The sequence below is a fragment of the Neodothiora populina genome (assembly GCF_041146345.1).
Source record: "Neodothiora populina strain CPC 39397 chromosome Unknown canker_contig_12, whole genome shotgun sequence".
Classification (NCBI taxonomy): domain Eukaryota; kingdom Fungi; phylum Ascomycota; class Dothideomycetes; order Dothideales; family Dothioraceae; genus Neodothiora; species Neodothiora populina.
The window spans coordinates 1,210,500-1,227,788 of NW_027191404.1; the positions used below are offsets into that span (position 1 = coordinate 1,210,500).

At 48.8% G+C, this 17,289-nt stretch overlaps 7 protein-coding genes across 7 annotated transcripts; 4 read left to right on the plus strand and 3 right to left on the minus strand.

The window, feature by feature from the left end:
- Positions 1-2,262: 2,262 nt before the first annotated feature.
- On the plus strand, positions 2,263-4,308 carry AAFC00_001107 (uncharacterized protein; the record flags this gene model as incomplete). Its single annotated transcript, XM_069340251.1, has 1 exon — positions 2,263-4,308. One exon carries the CDS (start codon positions 2,263-2,265, stop codon positions 4,306-4,308), a length of 2,046 nt encoding a protein of 681 aa, XP_069203725.1.
- Positions 4,309-6,044: 1,736 nt separating this feature from the next.
- On the minus strand, positions 6,045-8,202 carry AAFC00_001108 (uncharacterized protein; the record flags this gene model as incomplete). Its single annotated transcript, XM_069340252.1, has 4 exons — positions 6,045-7,480; positions 7,536-7,636; positions 7,691-7,979; positions 8,031-8,202. 4 exons carry the CDS (start codon positions 8,200-8,202, stop codon positions 6,045-6,047), a joined length of 1,998 nt encoding a protein of 665 aa, XP_069203726.1.
- A 1,859-nt stretch (positions 8,203-10,061) lies between these two features.
- On the minus strand, positions 10,062-10,483 carry AAFC00_001109 (uncharacterized protein; the record flags this gene model as incomplete). The annotated part of the gene is made up of 4 exons (XM_069340255.1): positions 10,062-10,121; positions 10,173-10,221; positions 10,280-10,352; positions 10,471-10,483. The coding sequence occupies 4 exons, from the start codon at positions 10,481-10,483 to the stop codon at positions 10,062-10,064; spliced, it is 195 nt and encodes a 64-aa protein (XP_069203727.1).
- Positions 10,484-10,854: 371 nt separating this feature from the next.
- Positions 10,855-11,442, plus strand: AAFC00_001110 (uncharacterized protein; the record flags this gene model as incomplete). The annotated part of the gene is made up of 1 exon (XM_069340256.1): positions 10,855-11,442. The coding sequence occupies one exon, from the start codon at positions 10,855-10,857 to the stop codon at positions 11,440-11,442; it is 588 nt and encodes a 195-aa protein (XP_069203728.1).
- Positions 11,443-11,812: 370 nt separating this feature from the next.
- On the minus strand, positions 11,813-12,360 carry AAFC00_001111 (uncharacterized protein; the record flags this gene model as incomplete). Its single annotated transcript, XM_069340257.1, has 2 exons — positions 11,813-12,093; positions 12,147-12,360. 2 exons carry the CDS (start codon positions 12,358-12,360, stop codon positions 11,813-11,815), a joined length of 495 nt encoding a protein of 164 aa, XP_069203729.1.
- Positions 12,361-13,116: 756 nt separating this feature from the next.
- Positions 13,117-14,693, plus strand: AAFC00_001112 (uncharacterized protein; the record flags this gene model as incomplete). Its single annotated transcript, XM_069340258.1, has 2 exons — positions 13,117-13,221; positions 13,287-14,693. 2 exons carry the CDS (start codon positions 13,117-13,119, stop codon positions 14,691-14,693), a joined length of 1,512 nt encoding a protein of 503 aa, XP_069203730.1.
- Positions 14,694-15,402: 709 nt separating this feature from the next.
- AAFC00_001113 (uncharacterized protein) lies at positions 15,403-16,467 on the plus strand (the record flags this gene model as incomplete). The annotated part of the gene is made up of 1 exon (XM_069340259.1): positions 15,403-16,467. One exon carries the CDS (start codon positions 15,403-15,405, stop codon positions 16,465-16,467), a length of 1,065 nt encoding a protein of 354 aa, XP_069203731.1.
- Positions 16,468-17,289: the final 822 nt, after the last annotated feature.

Here is a 17,289-nt window from a genome sequence, read left to right on the forward strand (position 1 = left end):
GCAATCAGATCGCCGACCTCGACTTTCAGGGAGCTCACTTCGAAAAGGCACATTCCACAATGACCTTGGGAGTATTCGACGTTCCATTGTGCGTGGCGCAAGCAAGATTATCTATAGGTCCGACGAGTTTATCGATGCGATAATCTCAAGCTTGAGATGGCAACGACACTTTCGCAACTGCCGAATGGACCTTTCTGTGCCCGAGAGCCAAGCTTGTGTCGTTGCACAAGACTCGCTGCCTAATGTCTCTCAAGACTCTGTGAGGATGCAGACACGATCGGCATTCTATCCCCGAGATAGCAACACAAGCTACAAAGGTAGCAAGGGAATCTGACCGGTCGTCATACATACCGTCCATATTCACAATCTGATTGGACATATACGAGGCAGCTGATCTTGGAACGTCCTGATCCGGCTGATTTACAGCCCCCAAATACGAGGCGTTCGGCCATGCATGCAGAATTTACTGTAGCTTCGCCAGAAACGAATCACATGCATCAACTTCACCTTGGCCAAGATAATATGGCTGCAATGCCTCTTGAGGATCTGGTCGAGCTGATGAGGCTTGTGGACTAGGTTGGACGACAAATTGGTATATGCTCACGGAACCAGGCTCTAGGTGGTTGTAATCCGCTCAAGAGATTGCAGAATAGCGAATCGAGCGCCATAACGATGCTGGAGGCACGGCTATGCTCATCCCAGTAAGGCCACCATGCATGTGCATGCCTTGAGGTCCTATCAATACATATATGTCACGTCAGCAGCATCGACCAGTAGCGTCGAAGTCGCCTTCATCTCCTTCATTTGTTTCGGACAGCCTAAGTTCTCTGCTCCCAAGCACTTTGTCATTCCATCAACCCACAGATTCGTATGCTAGATCGCCATAAGACAAATGGGGGTTTCTCTTGAACCCGCGGAGCTTGCTCTTGGGCTGTTCATGTCATATTTCTGCTTATCTTTAGTATTTTTCACCAGCCAGTTCCATGTGTTCTGGAGCTTGACACTTTGCACTACCACGTACTTTGGCAGCCATCTATACTCAGCACCTTCTTTGCCTGGTGCAATATGCTGTCTCCTGTCGTTTTCTCTGACACTGTTACTGTCTCCTCTGACTGCCTTCTTCGGGTTTTGGTCTCCGAAAGTCGCTAGGGTCAAGCGATCAACAGACATCTTCTTGTCCCCTTCCCAAAAGGGTGTCAAGCAGGAAGTGTACATAGACATCGTTGCTGTTCATGGGTTAGCCTCCGATCCAGAAACCACATGGGAATGGCGTCCACCAGTCGCTACGGACGATCCAAAAGACAGAGCGGCATCACGACAACCTTCATGGCTCCGGGATATTTTACCTCAAGAAGACCTGAATGCTCGCATCATAGCCTTCAATCACTATTCAGCATGGTTGGCTGAAGCAAACTGCAAGTCTTTAGAAGATCACGGCAATGATCTTCTCCTAGCTTTACGCAAGGTTCGCAACGATCCTGAATCAGCGAGTCGGCCCATTGTTTTCATAGGCCATAGCTTTGGGGGCCTCGTCATCAAACAGACTGTCACAAATGCGTCTAAAAAGTACAGTGATAAAAACTGCGCTGCGATCGTTCATAACATAAAGGGATACATCTTTCTCGGTGTACAACATCAAGGTGCTTCCTTCACACTCTTTGGACAATTACTTACGCTATTGGGGCACTGGCTTGGGTCTGCCACGACCTTGCTTGATGTACTCAGGCCAGGCTCGGACGTAAATCGAACCCTTCACAATGACTTTATGAAGATTGTGAATAAACACAATATCATATGTTTCTTTGAAGGATTTCCCGAGATATTATTTGGGCTGCCTCTAACATATGTTTGTAGATTCTGGTATACTATTTGTCATTCTTTGTCTAACATCCACTCCACAGACCGTTACAACAGAATCTGCTACAATCAGTGGCTGCGATAAGTTTGGATTTGACCGGGATCACCGCAATCTCCAACGTTTTGGTGAGGCCAACGATAAAGACTATAGAACCCTTGTATATTTTTTTGGACATATGGGCTAAAGATAGCCGTGACAAAGCTTCAGGTATGGTGTAGGACAGACACCTATATCTGACTTGTAATCAAGTTCTGCAGCATTGCTGATATCCTGAAGCCCAGAAAGCACGCAAAGTTGAGAAATTGACTGAAGAACAACATCGTAAGTTCATACAGCTTAACACCTGAGATGAGAAAGCTAAAAAAAAGGCTGTAGATAGCCTTCAAACTCTCGCATTCAGAGAGATGAGTAATCGCCGTGACGATATCGATGAGGCCGCGGATTGCACTTGTGCTTGGGTGCTTCATCACAAAAGTTACAAAGACTGGCAGCAAAATCGGCAAGGCCTCTTATGGATCAAGGGGAATCCAGGCACCGGAAAGTCTACCCTCATGAAAAACATCTCTGAGAAGAAGAAGTTAGATACCGAGTCCATCACAATCGCGTACTATTTCAGCGCCCGAGGTGCAGAGATACAAAAACAAAGCAATGGACTCTTTCAGGCACTTCTTCATCAGTTATTCATATCGAGGCCGTATCTAAGTGCAGACTTCACCAAAGAATTCAAACGCAGGCAGAATCTCATTGGCGAGTATGATAAGCGGAAGTGGGTTTGGTCCAAGGAGGACATACGGCGTCACTTTGAGCGCGCGATATTGGAGAGTTCGAAGAGCGAAAGTATACATCTTTATGTCGATGCACTGGACGAGAGCGGGGAAGATACTGCCCGGGAGATTCTAAGCTACTTTGACAGGCTATTGATTCAAGTTTCTCAGCAGAATGGGTCGCTCAAAGTCTGCCTAGCGTCGCGCCATCATCCCCTGGAAGATCTTGTTAATGGCAACGAGATTCGCATGGAAGAAGAAAATCATAACGACATCCAGGCTTATATAAATCAAAGACTAGGACTCGACCCTCATAGCCGATACTACCACTCTGCGACTCTGCAAATAGCGACAATCGAAAGGGCGGCCGGTAATTTTCAATGGGTATGCCTGGTCGTGCCACGGATATTGAAACTTTGCTCACAAGGACTAAACCAAGGAATGATACTCGAAGCCATCAGCCAGACTCCTAAAGAACTGCACGACCTTTATACAGAGTTATTGCGAGAGACCGATGGAGAAAAGAAAGAAGATAGAGAAGCCCTCCGGCGTCTGATGACGTGGGTTTGCTTTGCTATACGGCCCCTCACAACCTCCGAGGTCTATCATGCGATCGCCCTCGATCTTGAAAATCCGATTCAGAACATTAATGAATTGAAAGTGGCAGACAATCTCGATCTATTGGTATCAAGGATACGATCGCTTTCGCGTGCCTTACTAGAGATCCGCACCTCTAGCAGATATAGTGGTTGTGCTGGAGAGCCAAACACAGTCAGATTTATACAGCCAATACATCAATCGGTGCAAGATTTCATGGTCGACAAAGGACTCTCGGTCCTCCAGCCCAGCATAGCAAAGCGATTGGACGGTCTGTACTCTTGTACCTTGCTCGAACGACTTGACACTTTTGACTCGACCACGAAGGCACACTTTGAGCTCTCACAGCTATGCATTCTATATCTGAAGACAACAGATATAAAGCTAATTGATCCAGTGAAGCAGAACGCAAAGCATTTGTCTCGTTCGGTACCCCTTCTAGGCTACGTGCTAGAAGAATGGCCAGTGCATCTAAAGGCTTTGGACAAACAAGCAGGGGATCTGTACGAGGACCTTGTGTCAACAAACAAGCTTCCCGAAGACTCATCAGTGTCACAATGGGTCAACTTAATGTTCAGACATGGTCTAGCCTATATGAGTCTCCCAACGATAGCAATACGTCGACCATATTTGCTACAAGACCATGCAACATTACTCCGTGTAGCAGCAGCGTATGGGATAGCTGGGCTTGTGGGCGCGTTGCTTCGAAACGAAAAGCCGGCGAACACCATGCTCATCGATATCCACGGGAACAACAGTCTCAAAACAGGGAACGATTGGTGGGACGGCCTTATTTACCTTGCATCTGCTGCCGACCATCTTGATGTTGTACTTGCTCTACTTGCAGAAATGCAGGCTGACATCAATCTCAGAAGGTCAGAAGTGAACGTTGCCTTAGGTCACGCAGCGGCTAGGGGCTTCACAAGCATTTGCGAAGCTCTACTTCAGCAGGGCAGAGCGGACATCAACTCGAGGGACGAGTTCGGCCTGGCACCGCTTTCACTGGCAGCTTATATGGGCAAAGATGAGTGTGTGAAACTTCTCACTGCTCGCAGACAACAACGTGGAACGAAACCTATGCGACAATGAAGGCATGACGCCTCTCATGCTGGCTTTAAGATGGGGTCATTTCGACCATATAATGCTGTTACTAAAGGACAACAAAGTAGATCTCAAAATACGAGACTTGAACAGCATGACTCCTCTCTTGCTTGCGATCGCGCAGGGGATTCCGGAAATTGTTGATATATTGCTCGACAAAGCTACAAGGCCTGGTAAGAGGAGATCATGAGGCTCTGGGAAAGCACACTAGAGTGGCATACTCTAGGGAAGTTCTCAATCATTCTGGACCGGTTCGGTGTGGATGTGAACATCAGAGATGGCGAGGGCCGAACAGCGCTTCACCGCGGAGCATTCTCTGGGTTCAACCTTGCTTGCAGGCTTCTTTTACAAAGAGGGGCGGACAGGTTTCTGAAAGATGGGACTTTCGAAACGCCCCTCGATCTCGCCCGGGAAGGAACATCCAGCATCGAGCGGAAAATAAGAGAAAGGGTGAAGAACAAGCAAGGGATGGAGTTGCAACTTCAATCCATGGAGCCAGAGCTCAACCGGTCACACATGACAACTCTCGACGATGAAGCCGACCATACAGACAGCGACAGCGCTTGTCGGTCTGATGGTATCAATACTCTGCGGGACGATCTCTACTATTACGAAGATATTATATCGATTCTCGAGCGTACCGAAGCTAAAAAAAACTGTTCCTGGACGACGAAAACGACACACTTCCATTCGAATGGTTCGATTGCGATCATTAAGCGTGAAGCAATATCAAACGGAGTCAATCACTGCGTCTTATCAACGCCCTAACCCTATGCATTTCCTATATTCATCCTCACTTTTTCTTAAACAATCAAGTTCTGAATTACTATTCCAAGAGAACAAGTCCCGAGTCCAACCAAGTAGATCTCAATGATTGTTGAATCTATGCCCATGAGAACAAGGCCTCGAATAAAGGGGAAACGGCTTTCGAAACGTAGTTTTATAGATTTTGTGGAAAGCCCCTTAGGAAAAATTACGCATAGATGTCACTCACCACGCACAGCACCACAAACTCAGGCGAAAGCCTCGCCATATCAATCCTTGACTCGATGAAGACGCACGGAATGAGCGAAACTGCAACTCTTGCGGATAGAATCTAGCTTTCACAGTTCGAGTCATATCTCACTTCTGCTATCTTTCTATAAAGAACCACTAGCAGTACTAAATCGTCCTTAATACGGTAGCTGACTATCATATGCACTGCATCCGCTTCCCTGATCCTACCTGATCAAGTTCATTAGACAATCAAACCATATCATGACCTATGACAGCACATACACAAAACTCATTCCGATTCACCACATGAAGACACCAGTAGAAAGATTAATTCAGTGAAAATTTGTTTCATTCCACTCAGAAATCTGAATCTCGCACCCAAGGCCAGCGCTACCGTCTTAAGAACCCTATATAAACCCCCTTTCCCTTGCAGTCGCCAATAATCCCACTCGATTCTGCAATGTGAGAATTACCCCCTTGTATGAATATTTGAGTCCGCCTTTCCTGCTTCATACTTCCTGGCCTTAGTGTTATTGATGTTGATGAAGAACTCCGAATATCTGCCGCCCAACGCCGTCGCTAATATGTGTGGGAATGGAAAAACCAAGTCTGAGTTGAGTTGAGTAGTGTGATTGGATAGAAATCCCTCGTGCTTCCGGCAGAGGCGTTATTGTGTTCTCTGCTTCCTGTTGATCTGATGTGTTGCGAATCATGTATCCATAACTTCTTCACATCTCGCGGTAGTCGACGGACCGCTGTCTCTTATTCCGCGCTTGATGGCGGTGAGGATTCACCGGCTTGCGAATATAGGCGTCGTCTTCGACCTGTGCGCTCCCTGCCTGCGAAGGCATCTGAGGCTGCTGTTGTTGCTGAGGCGGTTGCTGCGGTGTTTGTTGCTGCTGTTGCTGTTGCTGAGGCTTGTAGCCATGATTGTTGTTGTTGTTGTGGTTCCAGCCTTGATGGTTGTTCATATTGCCGTTCTGCTGCCATTGTTGGCCCTGACCTTGACCTCGGCCGTAGCCTCCGTTACCATTAGCCATCATGGGGTTGGTCCCGTACATGTTTCGCTGCTGGTTCTGGTTGGGGAAGCCATTGCCCACGCCGCCACCACCTCCCATCATGCCGTTCATACCGCCGTTCATTGGGAATCCGCCCATACCGCCCCATCCCGGGTTCATCATCATGGGGTTCATTCCCATCATGCCCATTGGTGGCATACCCATCATGGGATTGGGAAAGCCCATGTTCATATTCGGGGGCATGATGTTCATTGCTTGTTGGTTTGGTGGGAGACCCTGGGACATGGCGTTCATTTGTTGAACGAATGCGTCCATGGGGTTCGCGGGAGCGTTGTTTATCGGCATGTTATTCTGTTGTTTACGCATAGCTGCTGGACCTGTCGGGATACGTGTGTTCTCGAGCGGATCCTCTGCAGCTCGCTTCTTCGAGTCAGCCGAAGGTGGTTGCGGCGTAGCTGATGCAGACTTGGTTCCGTTGGTTGCAGTGACAGCAGCATTAGCTGCTGCTGCTGCGGGTTTTGGAGATGCGGAGTTTTTCGCATCTTGCTTGCCAGGAGATGTCACGTCTTTTTCGGAAGACTTCTCGGGAGGAGGAGTGACAGACTTCTCCTTGGCTTCCTTCTTGGCCTGGGCCTTCTCCTCTTCGTACGTCTTGATCTTCTTCACCGTTTCATCATCAGTGATGAGATTGTCGACAAGGACGTTATCCGAAGAGCAACCAGGGCAGACAAAATCATTACCGAGAAGTGCATTTTCGATACAATCACGACAGTACGTCTTGCCACAACAAGGAGTTTTCATTGGGTCAACAAACATTCGTTTGTCAATAGGACATTCCAACCCCATTTCACGCATCTTCTGATCGCTGGTCGCGACCGCTTCAGCCTTTTCGGCAGATGCCTTTGCTTTGGCCTGGAATTGTTCCCATGCTACCTTGTCCGGCTCTGCAACAACCCATTCGCCAGTGGAAGTATACATCACGCCAGCCGGGAGTTGTGAGACATCAACAGTTCCATCCTTTGTGAGCGCGGTAGGCTTCTCGACCACCTTGAGGAATGACCGCGGGATACCCGTCGTTCGTCTGAACTTGGGACGACCATCAAAGGTAGGGTCATTGTTTGTGGGACACGCTTGAATCCAATGTCCTGGTGATAAGTCAGTCGAATGCTCGAGTCTATTTTTTTTTTATTATCGACTTACCCTTTTCGCCACAACGATGGCAAGTGTAGCCAGGGGGCAACGGCTTGTCAGGCACACTGACTGTCTTCTGGAAACCTCCGGGTCTATGAATGGCTTTTTGACTGCGGCCTTGTTAGTCTACTGATGACATGAATACAGCACTGCGGGATACTTACTTAGCCATTTGTTGTTGTTGCTGTTCCCATGCCTCGCCGCCAGCCTGGAACATGGCGGCGATCTTCTCCTCCTCAGTCATGTTCGACTTATCGGCAGCAGGATTCGATGATGGAGCTGCGGCTGATGGTGCTGTTCTTGTAGCCTCGACTCTGTGCTGATTCTTTGCCGTCACAGGCATCTTGCCGGAAACATATCTCGCGGCTCTACCTGCGCCCGGTCGTGCAGCAGGTAGACGCCTGGCAACAACAGTAGTGCCTCTCGAGATGATACTTGTGTCGTCGTCGTATTCTGAAGACGTCAATTTATGTTCGGATCGCATTTTGCATGTTTCAAGCCTACCTTCATTGGTATCGACGCTGTAGATAGCAAGGTCGAAGTCGGTTCCGTCACCTAAACCACTGATGCTGATAATGTCTCTTTTGAGCTCGAACACCGAGATACCGGTGCCGTCAAAGGTCACTCGCTGGGGCTCCTTTTGCGACTTGAACTTGAAGAACACGGAAGAAGACATTGTGGCAGTCACTAATGGTATATCCCCAGTGTGACAAGAGTCGTAGGTACACGACAGTTATATTCAAGAAAGCAGGTTGTGATTGTCAGGTCAACAAGACCAGAATATATCGAGCCAGCAGTCGATTCCGGACAGTTATTGTTAAGTGGACAATAAAATGTCTTAATTGAGATTTGTGCCTTTTGCGTATGCCGACTACGTGTAGAATGAAAATAGGGGGGGATTTGGGAGATGCAAAACCTCCTCAACACTAAATGGGGAAAACAGAAAGGGACGTGAGAGTTACACAAATGTGATGTTTCTCAAGGAGTGTGATCAGAGATGCGATGTTTTTTTCTTATGTTTTTGGTAATAACCACGACACGGGGCAGCAAATTATTTGCTTGGATGTCTTCCCTCGCAGACAAATCTCTTTCTCTCTGATGATCCTGCTCGTCTTTTTTCCTGACTCTTTTGAAGCTGCTTACTCACAAAAGTGACAGCGCAGACGTGACGTAAGGCTGATCAGTCACTCAGTTGCGACGGTGATGCTCAAGCGATGTTTACGGTGAAGTTGCTGATACAGTGTCGCCGCGGTAAGCAGTCGCCGCGAACTGAAGTATAACGATGATACGTTCTGGTGTGGTTGTTGAGAGGTTGATGAGATGGACGTTGTAAAGATGAAAGAGGAGTAGATGAAGAGAAGGGCTTGCAGTGGTCTTGCCACGACGTCGTCTTGCAGGTCTGAGTAAGCGCGCCAAGCCTTCGCCAAGATTCGTTCTGCTTCCGGCGTTTTGGATGCAGAAGTCGCCAATGGCTGCTCATGAGGAAACGAACGAGTGAGGTACGTGCCTTGCTACAGAATTGCCTTGATCATGGACCTTGAATAAGGCCCCTCTGATTCACACTCATTCTGGATGAAGGAGAGACAATGTTGGACGATATTGTCACATGTGCCAGCACTGGTTCGGCTCCGAGCTCATACAGCAGTGAGCGCGTCTCGAGACTTGGAAAATTATAAATGAGCATGCTAAAGCCTGCTCGGCGCAAGCAGCCCGTCAGTGATGGGCCAAGTCGTGTCTCACATATACTCAGAAATGCAGAGTGAACTGCAGCTAATTTGTGCTCTACAGAGTGATGGCATGCTGTACATGTACGCACAAGCATTGTAGTAGATATGTTTGACTTTAGTTGCCACCACACCCGCGCATGCCCGGACAAGTATAACACCTGGTTTGGCTGTAGAGACAGCCTGTGGGCGAGGTCTGTTCAATATCATGAGCTGGTTCTGTATGATCTTCCAGAACAACGTGGCGTCAAACAGTGTCGAGGCCCCATGGCATTGGTAACCAGAATCAGCTCTATAGGTGACGGCATTTCCATCGCGTCTCGGCTTGAAGGTATATACACCTCTCAAAGCCTTCTTCAGGCTAACCAGGGAGCCTCAAAGTCGAGTTCCGAAGGTACGCCTACCTAATGTGGAAGATTACTTAGTTATAGGGAGCGGAACATCAGAAGATACTCTTGTAATTGTATATACTCTGAGATATTACAGTCCACCTTTTCTTTCCGAACATCAAAAGGTTGTCGCGAATGTTCGATATGTGCTAGGCCATATTCATATATCCACAATGTCGCTCTGAACAGTGAGAACACAGATCATATCAATTGCCGCAAGCAGTGCTCTTTCGATCATCGAGCGAAGAGGGTTCTTTGGAGTCTGTGGTTCGGGAAAATCGGAGACGTGAGAACTGGCGAGAATATAATTGGAAAATGTGAGTTTCGCAGCTTTTTCAAGATGCTTGTGTATGATACAGCAGAATACAGCATCCCTCTAGTGTGTTCATTCGGGATATCAATGCCAAAGCCAATGCCACATCCTACTCGTCGTCATCATCGCCCTCCGCGAGGTACTTCTGCTTGATGTCCTTCCATTGTCGCTATTATTGTGTTAGTCGCAGAGTCGGAAGTTCAAGGGGTTCTTTACGTACGCCGCGGTTGATGCTGTCCCAGACGCCGGCGGAGGCGTTATCCCAGACACTAGGAAAAGAGAAATCAGTAGGTAGTCAACAGGTACACAAGTACAGCAGATGCTCACATCTCGAGAGCGAAAGCGCTGACGAAGACAGTGCTGAGGAAGATGGCGTTCCTCTTGAAGAGGGTGCTGTTGACTGTTAGAGGATTATATGCTGTAGGAGTTAGATCGCGACTTGCTTGTAGATGCCGGTGATTGCCTGTGATCGCACTGTCAGTCTGGTTGATCCGAGTCTACCGTGGTGGCGCATAGACTTACGCTGGCCATTTTGGAGGATGCTCTGTACGATTGACTTGTGTGGAGAGAAAATGGGATTGTCGTCGACAGGCAGTGACAAGGCGGATTGAACAAATTCAAGGATTGGTATACCTTCGTACTCTGAGATTCAAGACGGCTCGAAGTCGAAGCGGGCGCGGTAAAGAAAGGCTCGTCTCTGATTGGCTGATCTACACTTCTGCCGTAGGGCTGAACTACCATACACCATTTCCATCGAAATGCCATTATTGCCCACCTTGTCAAGACACAATAATGCAATAGACACGAAGTTCTACGAGTGTAACTACAAACTAAGAAATCAAATACAATCAAACATCAATTTGGCTTTACCTTGGGTCTGTAGACGACCATTCCAATCAAAGATGGCGCCATCTGCGACGCAAGATCAAAAAGTGGCAGTGTCCAAGGCAGGCATTACTACCTCAGAGACCGGACAACGTCACATCCCTTCTTCAGTCCGTCCCGATGGCACACTCAGGAAAGAGATCCGTGTACGCCCAGGCTATCGTCCTCCAGAAGATGTAGAGGTGTACAAGAACAGGACCGCTGCGGCATGGAAAGATCGTGGTAAAGGCCCTATTCCCGGCTCGGAGGCCGTAACCAAAGATGAGAGCTCCTCTGCCGCTGCCAATAAGAACGCAAAACGTAGGGAGGCCCGCAAAAAAGCAGCGACATCTGCAAACCCGGATGCACCCAAGACTCCTGTTCCAGAAGCGGCAAAGGAAGAGCCTCTTGATCCAGAGGCAGAGAAGGCCAAAGAGGCTCGCAAACTTACGAAGAAGCTACGCCAGGCTCGTGATCTCAAGAACAAGAAGGAGCAGGGCGATGCTTTGTTGCCTGAGCAATTCGAGAAGGTGATCAAGATCAACGAGCTCATCCGCCAGCTTGACAAGCTTGGCTTCGATGCAGAGGGCGAGAAGAAGGCCGCGGAGACCGAAACGGGAAGCTGATCATCGTGCCCACCTCACTCTACATTTTCTATCACCTCTAGAAGGTATCGAGTCACAAGAGACAATCCTCCCCAGCCTCGCGCTCGCTTGAGGAGCCCTTATGGGTTACAAGACGGACATCACTAATGCAATGCTCTCGTTCCACCCGTTCGCGCTGGCGCGTGGCTATGCAAGCTTCAACGTTAGCTTTGTCGCGCCTTCCTGCATACCAGCGCATCGCGAGATAGCTCGAGTCGCATTCAGCAAGGATGACTTCTTGAAGCATTAGACTTCACATTCTTGTGGACGCGGTATAAGAAATTTCTGCCCAAATGGGACAGATCATCAGCATATCCAAAAAGCGCTGCGCCGACGCCTCCTGCAGCTAGAGCTACATATCCAAATTGACAATTATACATGCAACAAGCACAGTCTCCAAGAGACCGAAGTCCGATTCAGTCCTCAAATGCAGTTCCATTGGTTGCACATCCACCTTGACCAAAGATGATCCGCCCGTCCTGCCTCCATTGAGATCCGATCTTAGACGACTTTGCAGCTCTTGCGTCGTCTGGACTTGTGACCAGAACTCCACGCTGTCAGCTTCACCGCACAATTCGATAACAGTGTACTTGGTGTCTTCGAGTTCGACGAACTCGAGCTTTTTCGATGCGTCTAGAAGATTGTTGGTCTTGACTCTGTACGTTCGCATGACCGCGCAGACTCACTGATTTGATCTTTGGGAAGAAGCAACAGTGTTCTCTTCGATATGCCATAACGAGCGCGCGCTTCCACTGCCTCCTGGATCTTGAGAGCGGCCGATGCTACATGGTGTGATCGGTAGATCGTCACCTCGTCTGCATAAGTGGCTAGCCATACCGGCCTTCTGCCCTTTTCTGAAGCCGAACTTGATTCTGCGTACGGAGGTGGTGCATCAGCCATCTTGACTGCGGCAAGTTGTATGAAGGTGTGATTGTTTCTATTCAGGAAGGAGGAGGGATATTCCGAGGTTGAGGGAAGAACCACAAGCAACTATGAAGTGAATCTGCAGGTGCAGGTGTGATCGTCGGTGCAGTAGCATCACTGGCACTGCCTGGCTTCTGTGACTTCAACGACTCGCTAGGCTAACCGAGCCGACAAACTATACGGGTGTTGTACCAGCGACTTAGGCGTATTATGGCCCACCAGGGACGTGTTATTTCCAGGCGTCCAAGCTATCAGACATTCCAATCCTTCGTTCGGTCGATTAGAAGCTTTTAGCTCCATACCGTTAGGCAATCAGAGGCGGTGCAAAGCATTGAAGTCTGGGGACCATCGGTCTTGGCGAGTCTTGGTATATGACCTTCTGCCATACGATCCTAGACATTGCAACAGAATCAGGCATCACGTTCGTCGTCTCACAAACCTACGCAAGTGCGCCTGCAAATCGCAGGTACGCCTTGTCGTGCTGACCTGTCAACCACCTCAACTGCCAAGTCTGATACCCCGTGCTTGCCGGTCAGAAGATTGCCTATGTCGCAAAGCAAGCGAAGCGAACGAGGCGATGCGATGATACTAGGTATGGCAGTGCGAAGAGGAGGTGAGGATATGAGTCAGATCATAAGTATAAATGTCCTGTCTTGAAGGGAGTATTATCTGCAAAACTTCAGACCCCCATCGTTCTATCACTTCCACTTGACCACCAAGACCACCGTGACAATGTGGTACCACGTCTCCAAGCCCAACACCTACCTCGTCATTACTGGCGCAGGAGTGGAAAATGTCAGGATCAAGAAGAAGGCATTCGTCATGCCCTTCCAGAAGGTGTGTGAGAAATGCATCTTGCATCAAAGTGTATGATCCAAAAAGTGTATTGAGCTTTGTTACAGGTCACGGAGATTGCCATTACTCCTTTCGAATTCCCTCTTGCATTGCAAGCTATGACATCTGAGAAGCTCAAGTTCTCTTTGCCTGCAGTATTCACCATCGGACCTCAGGACGATCCAGAGGCATTGATCAAATACTCCGTTCTTCTTTCCGGCAATTCAGAGGGTCAAATTAACCAAGGCACCATTTCTACTGGCCGCAGTCATGTCCAGGACATCGTCAAAGGCATCATTGAAGGCGAGACTCGCGCCATCGTCTCGACTATGACCATGGAAGAGATCTTCAACAAGCGCCAGGTCTTCAAGGACAAGGTCATCAAGTGCGTGCAATCTGAGCTCGATCAATTCGGTCTCAAAGTCTACAATGCCAACGTCAAAGAGCTGCAAGACACCGACGGTTCGCAGTACTTTGCCTTCTTGTCTAAGAAGGCGCACGAAGGTGCTCAGAACCAGGCCAAGGTCGATGTCGCCAACGCACGCATGATTGGTGAGGTGGGAGAGGCAGAGAAACAGGGTCAGACCAAGCAGAAAATTGCAATAATCCACGCTCAGACAGCCGTCCTCGAGACCGAGCGTAAAGTGGAAAAGGCAGCCGCAGACGCTCGTCTCAAGAGCCGTGAGATCGAGATCGAGCGTGAGCTGAACCTCGAGCGCATCGCGGCCACGCGCATGGCCGAAGAGAGAGACGCAGAGTTGCTCAAGGTGGTCGAACAGAAGAAAGCTGAGAAAGAGTTGGAACGTCTGCGTGCCACCGTCGTCACCCAGGCCCGCATCGCCAAAGAGTCCGCTCAAGAGCATGCTGATGGTGAATTCTATCGCATCAGCAAGTCAACTGACGCTGAGAACTATCGCATCAGTAAGTCGACCGATGCCGAAGCCTATCGCATCAGCAAGTCGACCGATGCTGCGATATATAAACAACGAGCCAACGCAGACGTCGACTTCCATATCAAGGAGCGTGCAGCCGAGGCACAATTCATCACCAAGAAGCGCGAGGCAGAAGCGCTATATATCGTCCGACAACAGGAGGCAGCTGGTCTTGAACAGCTCGCCAAGGCTTACACCGCCCTCGCCGAACCTCTTGGAGGACCTCGGGGCTTGATGGAATACCTCATGCTCCAAGCGGGAGTCTTCGAGAAACTCGCCGATTCTTCTGCTCGCGCCATCCAGGGCTTGCAGCCAAAGATCAATGTCTGGACCACGGGTAGTGGAGAAGGTGCGGACCCTACCGCTCCCATCAGGAACTTGTTCCAGGCTATTCCTCCCATCGCAAGCACTCTGTTCGATCAGACTGGCATGGCTCCTCCAGCCTGGATGATGCAAATGCCCAAGGAAGAGCAGGCTCAGTCGAACGGGGTTGACGCCAAGGCTCTCATGAAGCAGAAGATGGCCAATGGTGTCAGTAAATGACCACGTCTGAAGATGATCGAGTATTGACCACGGCTATCGAGCCTGGCGGCTGTTGTTTCTTTTATTATCGCACGTTGCAAGTCCTTTTACGCTAATGTCCGTTTTGTTTAATCTACGATGCTGGCTGGGTTTTCGGAGCCGAGCGATATACCACGAAGGTGAATTTTTCAATCGAGTCTATTATCACGCCGCTAGACCTCTACCATGATTATATAATCGCAAGTTCCCAATCCTGGTCAACTCAAACTTCTTGTCTTATGATTGCGTTTTGTATTTGTTACACAATGATAACATACTTGTACGTAGAGCGGATCGTACCGACAGCGACCCCACATATCCTAACCGTGAATGGAGTCCCCAGGGCGTGAAAGAGTGACGATGACTCCATGTCTGCTATAATAATGTTACCCCCACGAACTGTGACTCTGATCCACAGGAAAAGTTAAATCCCTGGTGACTACTGTCAAGTGACTCACGTGTAACTCCATTGAATTGTCGGAAGACTATATATGCAAGAACAGAATAAGTCGCTGTGTTATTTCCTTGATTTCCGTTATCTATCAAGTCTTATTGTCTAGCTTGTTGAACATTGAACTATAAAGTACGATAAGCTATAGTCTCAGACATTGATTCTTTCACTCTCTGTAAATCAGCATCTACCTATTCTATACATAGCCAAAGAGAGCAATTAGAAGACCAAAGTGCAAAGATGGCTTCCCTAACCTACACAACCCTCGACGTCTTCACGAACAAGAAATACGCCGGGAACCCACTAGCGGTAGTCCACCTGCCCTCGGACATCTCCTTGACTCAGACCCAAAAACAAACCATCGCGCGCGAGTTCAACTACTCGGAGACGGTCTTCTTGCACGTTCCCGCAAGCAACACTTCCCCATCTGCTCTTACAGGAAAGGATGCCACAGACGAGATCCCAGAATGGCGTCTAGACATATTCACAATAGACGCCGAGATCCCCTTCGCAGGACACCCGACAATCGGCTCCGCAGTGCATGTGCTCAAGCAACGAGCTCAAGCCCTTCAACAAGCCTCTCCTTCTTCTTCATCTGCATCGCTCATTCGCGGCCGCTTCGCAATCAAAGCCGGAAAGCTAAACCTAACCTACGACCCAATCTCCAAACAAGCACGCGCTCTGATTCCGCATAATTTACACATCCACTCAGCGCACAACATCTCTCTATCCTCAGTACTAGACATGCAGAGCCGCCTCGCACGAATCCTATCCCAAGCCCAGAACCCAGTCGAGCAATCAGACTTCAACGTCATCAGTCCCGTAAAAGGCATGACATTCGCCACGCTCAGCCTGCCGTCTCTGGAGGCTCTAGCAGCCGTGAGCACGTGTCCTGCGATCCCTAGAGCAGACCTGAAACTCGATGAAGACTGGGACGTCGGGCCTGTATTCTACTTCTTCTACGTTTTTCTGCCTTCATCCCCGTCTGACACTGGATCCGAAAGCGGCGAAGAAGTAATCAGACTCAGAACGCGCATGATGGAGCCTGCGTTCGAGGATCCCGCGACGGGGAGTGCGTCTGCGGGATTGGCTGCTTTCATTGCTCTGCGCGAATATAACAGCAGCAAGAACAAGGCGGAGGGAAAGAGACAGGTGTTCAAGTTCGAGATGACGCAGGCTGTCGAGATGGGCAGACAGAGTGATATCGGCGTCGAAGTCGCGATTGGCGAGAACGGGGAGGTCGAGAGCGTCGAGTTGGCTGGGGGCGCGGAGGAAGTTATGCAGGGCAGGGTGTTTTATGAGTGAGATGACTAGGCTCACTCACTGTTTCAAAGCGTGATGGAGCAGAAGCTAAAACCATGTTATATTCGAAGAACAACAGAACCATGTACATCAATAGCATCAAGTTCGTGGAGATAACTCGAACCCCTTCACGGATGAAGACTTATGTTTTCTAAATGGTGTCCTACTATACCTTCCAATACTCCTCGCTGACTCGACTCATCTCTTGATTAACCCTGTGGTCAACAACCAGAAGATGTAAGACACTTCACTGTCAATTAAGGAGTATTCAGTTGGCAATGGCTAAACTTATAATGCTAGGAGCTAAGTATTCATTTATGTATATAACAGCGTTTAGCCACAATCCAAGCACGATCAGTGTGGCCAAAACAATTGGACTGTTGCTGAGAGGTCCACCATTTCGTCAACCCGATCAGTCTCTACCTAGCCCGTAGTCTTCATCCAACCACACACAACCCCATCAATGAATTCATAGGGTAGAAAGGATACGGTCCGTCCCATGACATATAAATCCCATATCCGGGACGAAAAACAAAAGATAGAGCTACTGTCAATGCCATCACAGAGAACCTTCGTCACCTAGCACAAAGACCGGAGAATTACTGTCCATCATATGGCATACTGTCTGTGCTCCATCAACTAATGCATTTATAGGCAAGAAGAGCAACCATATCTTACATTCATCTGTGAATGAACAAGTACAATAAACACAGATATCACTAGGAGAATGCGCAGAGACAAATCTGGACAAAGTAGGTTGAAGTAATATAACATTCATTCATTTGGAATATTGTACTTTGAAGAAAGTAAGCTGACCGACCGCTA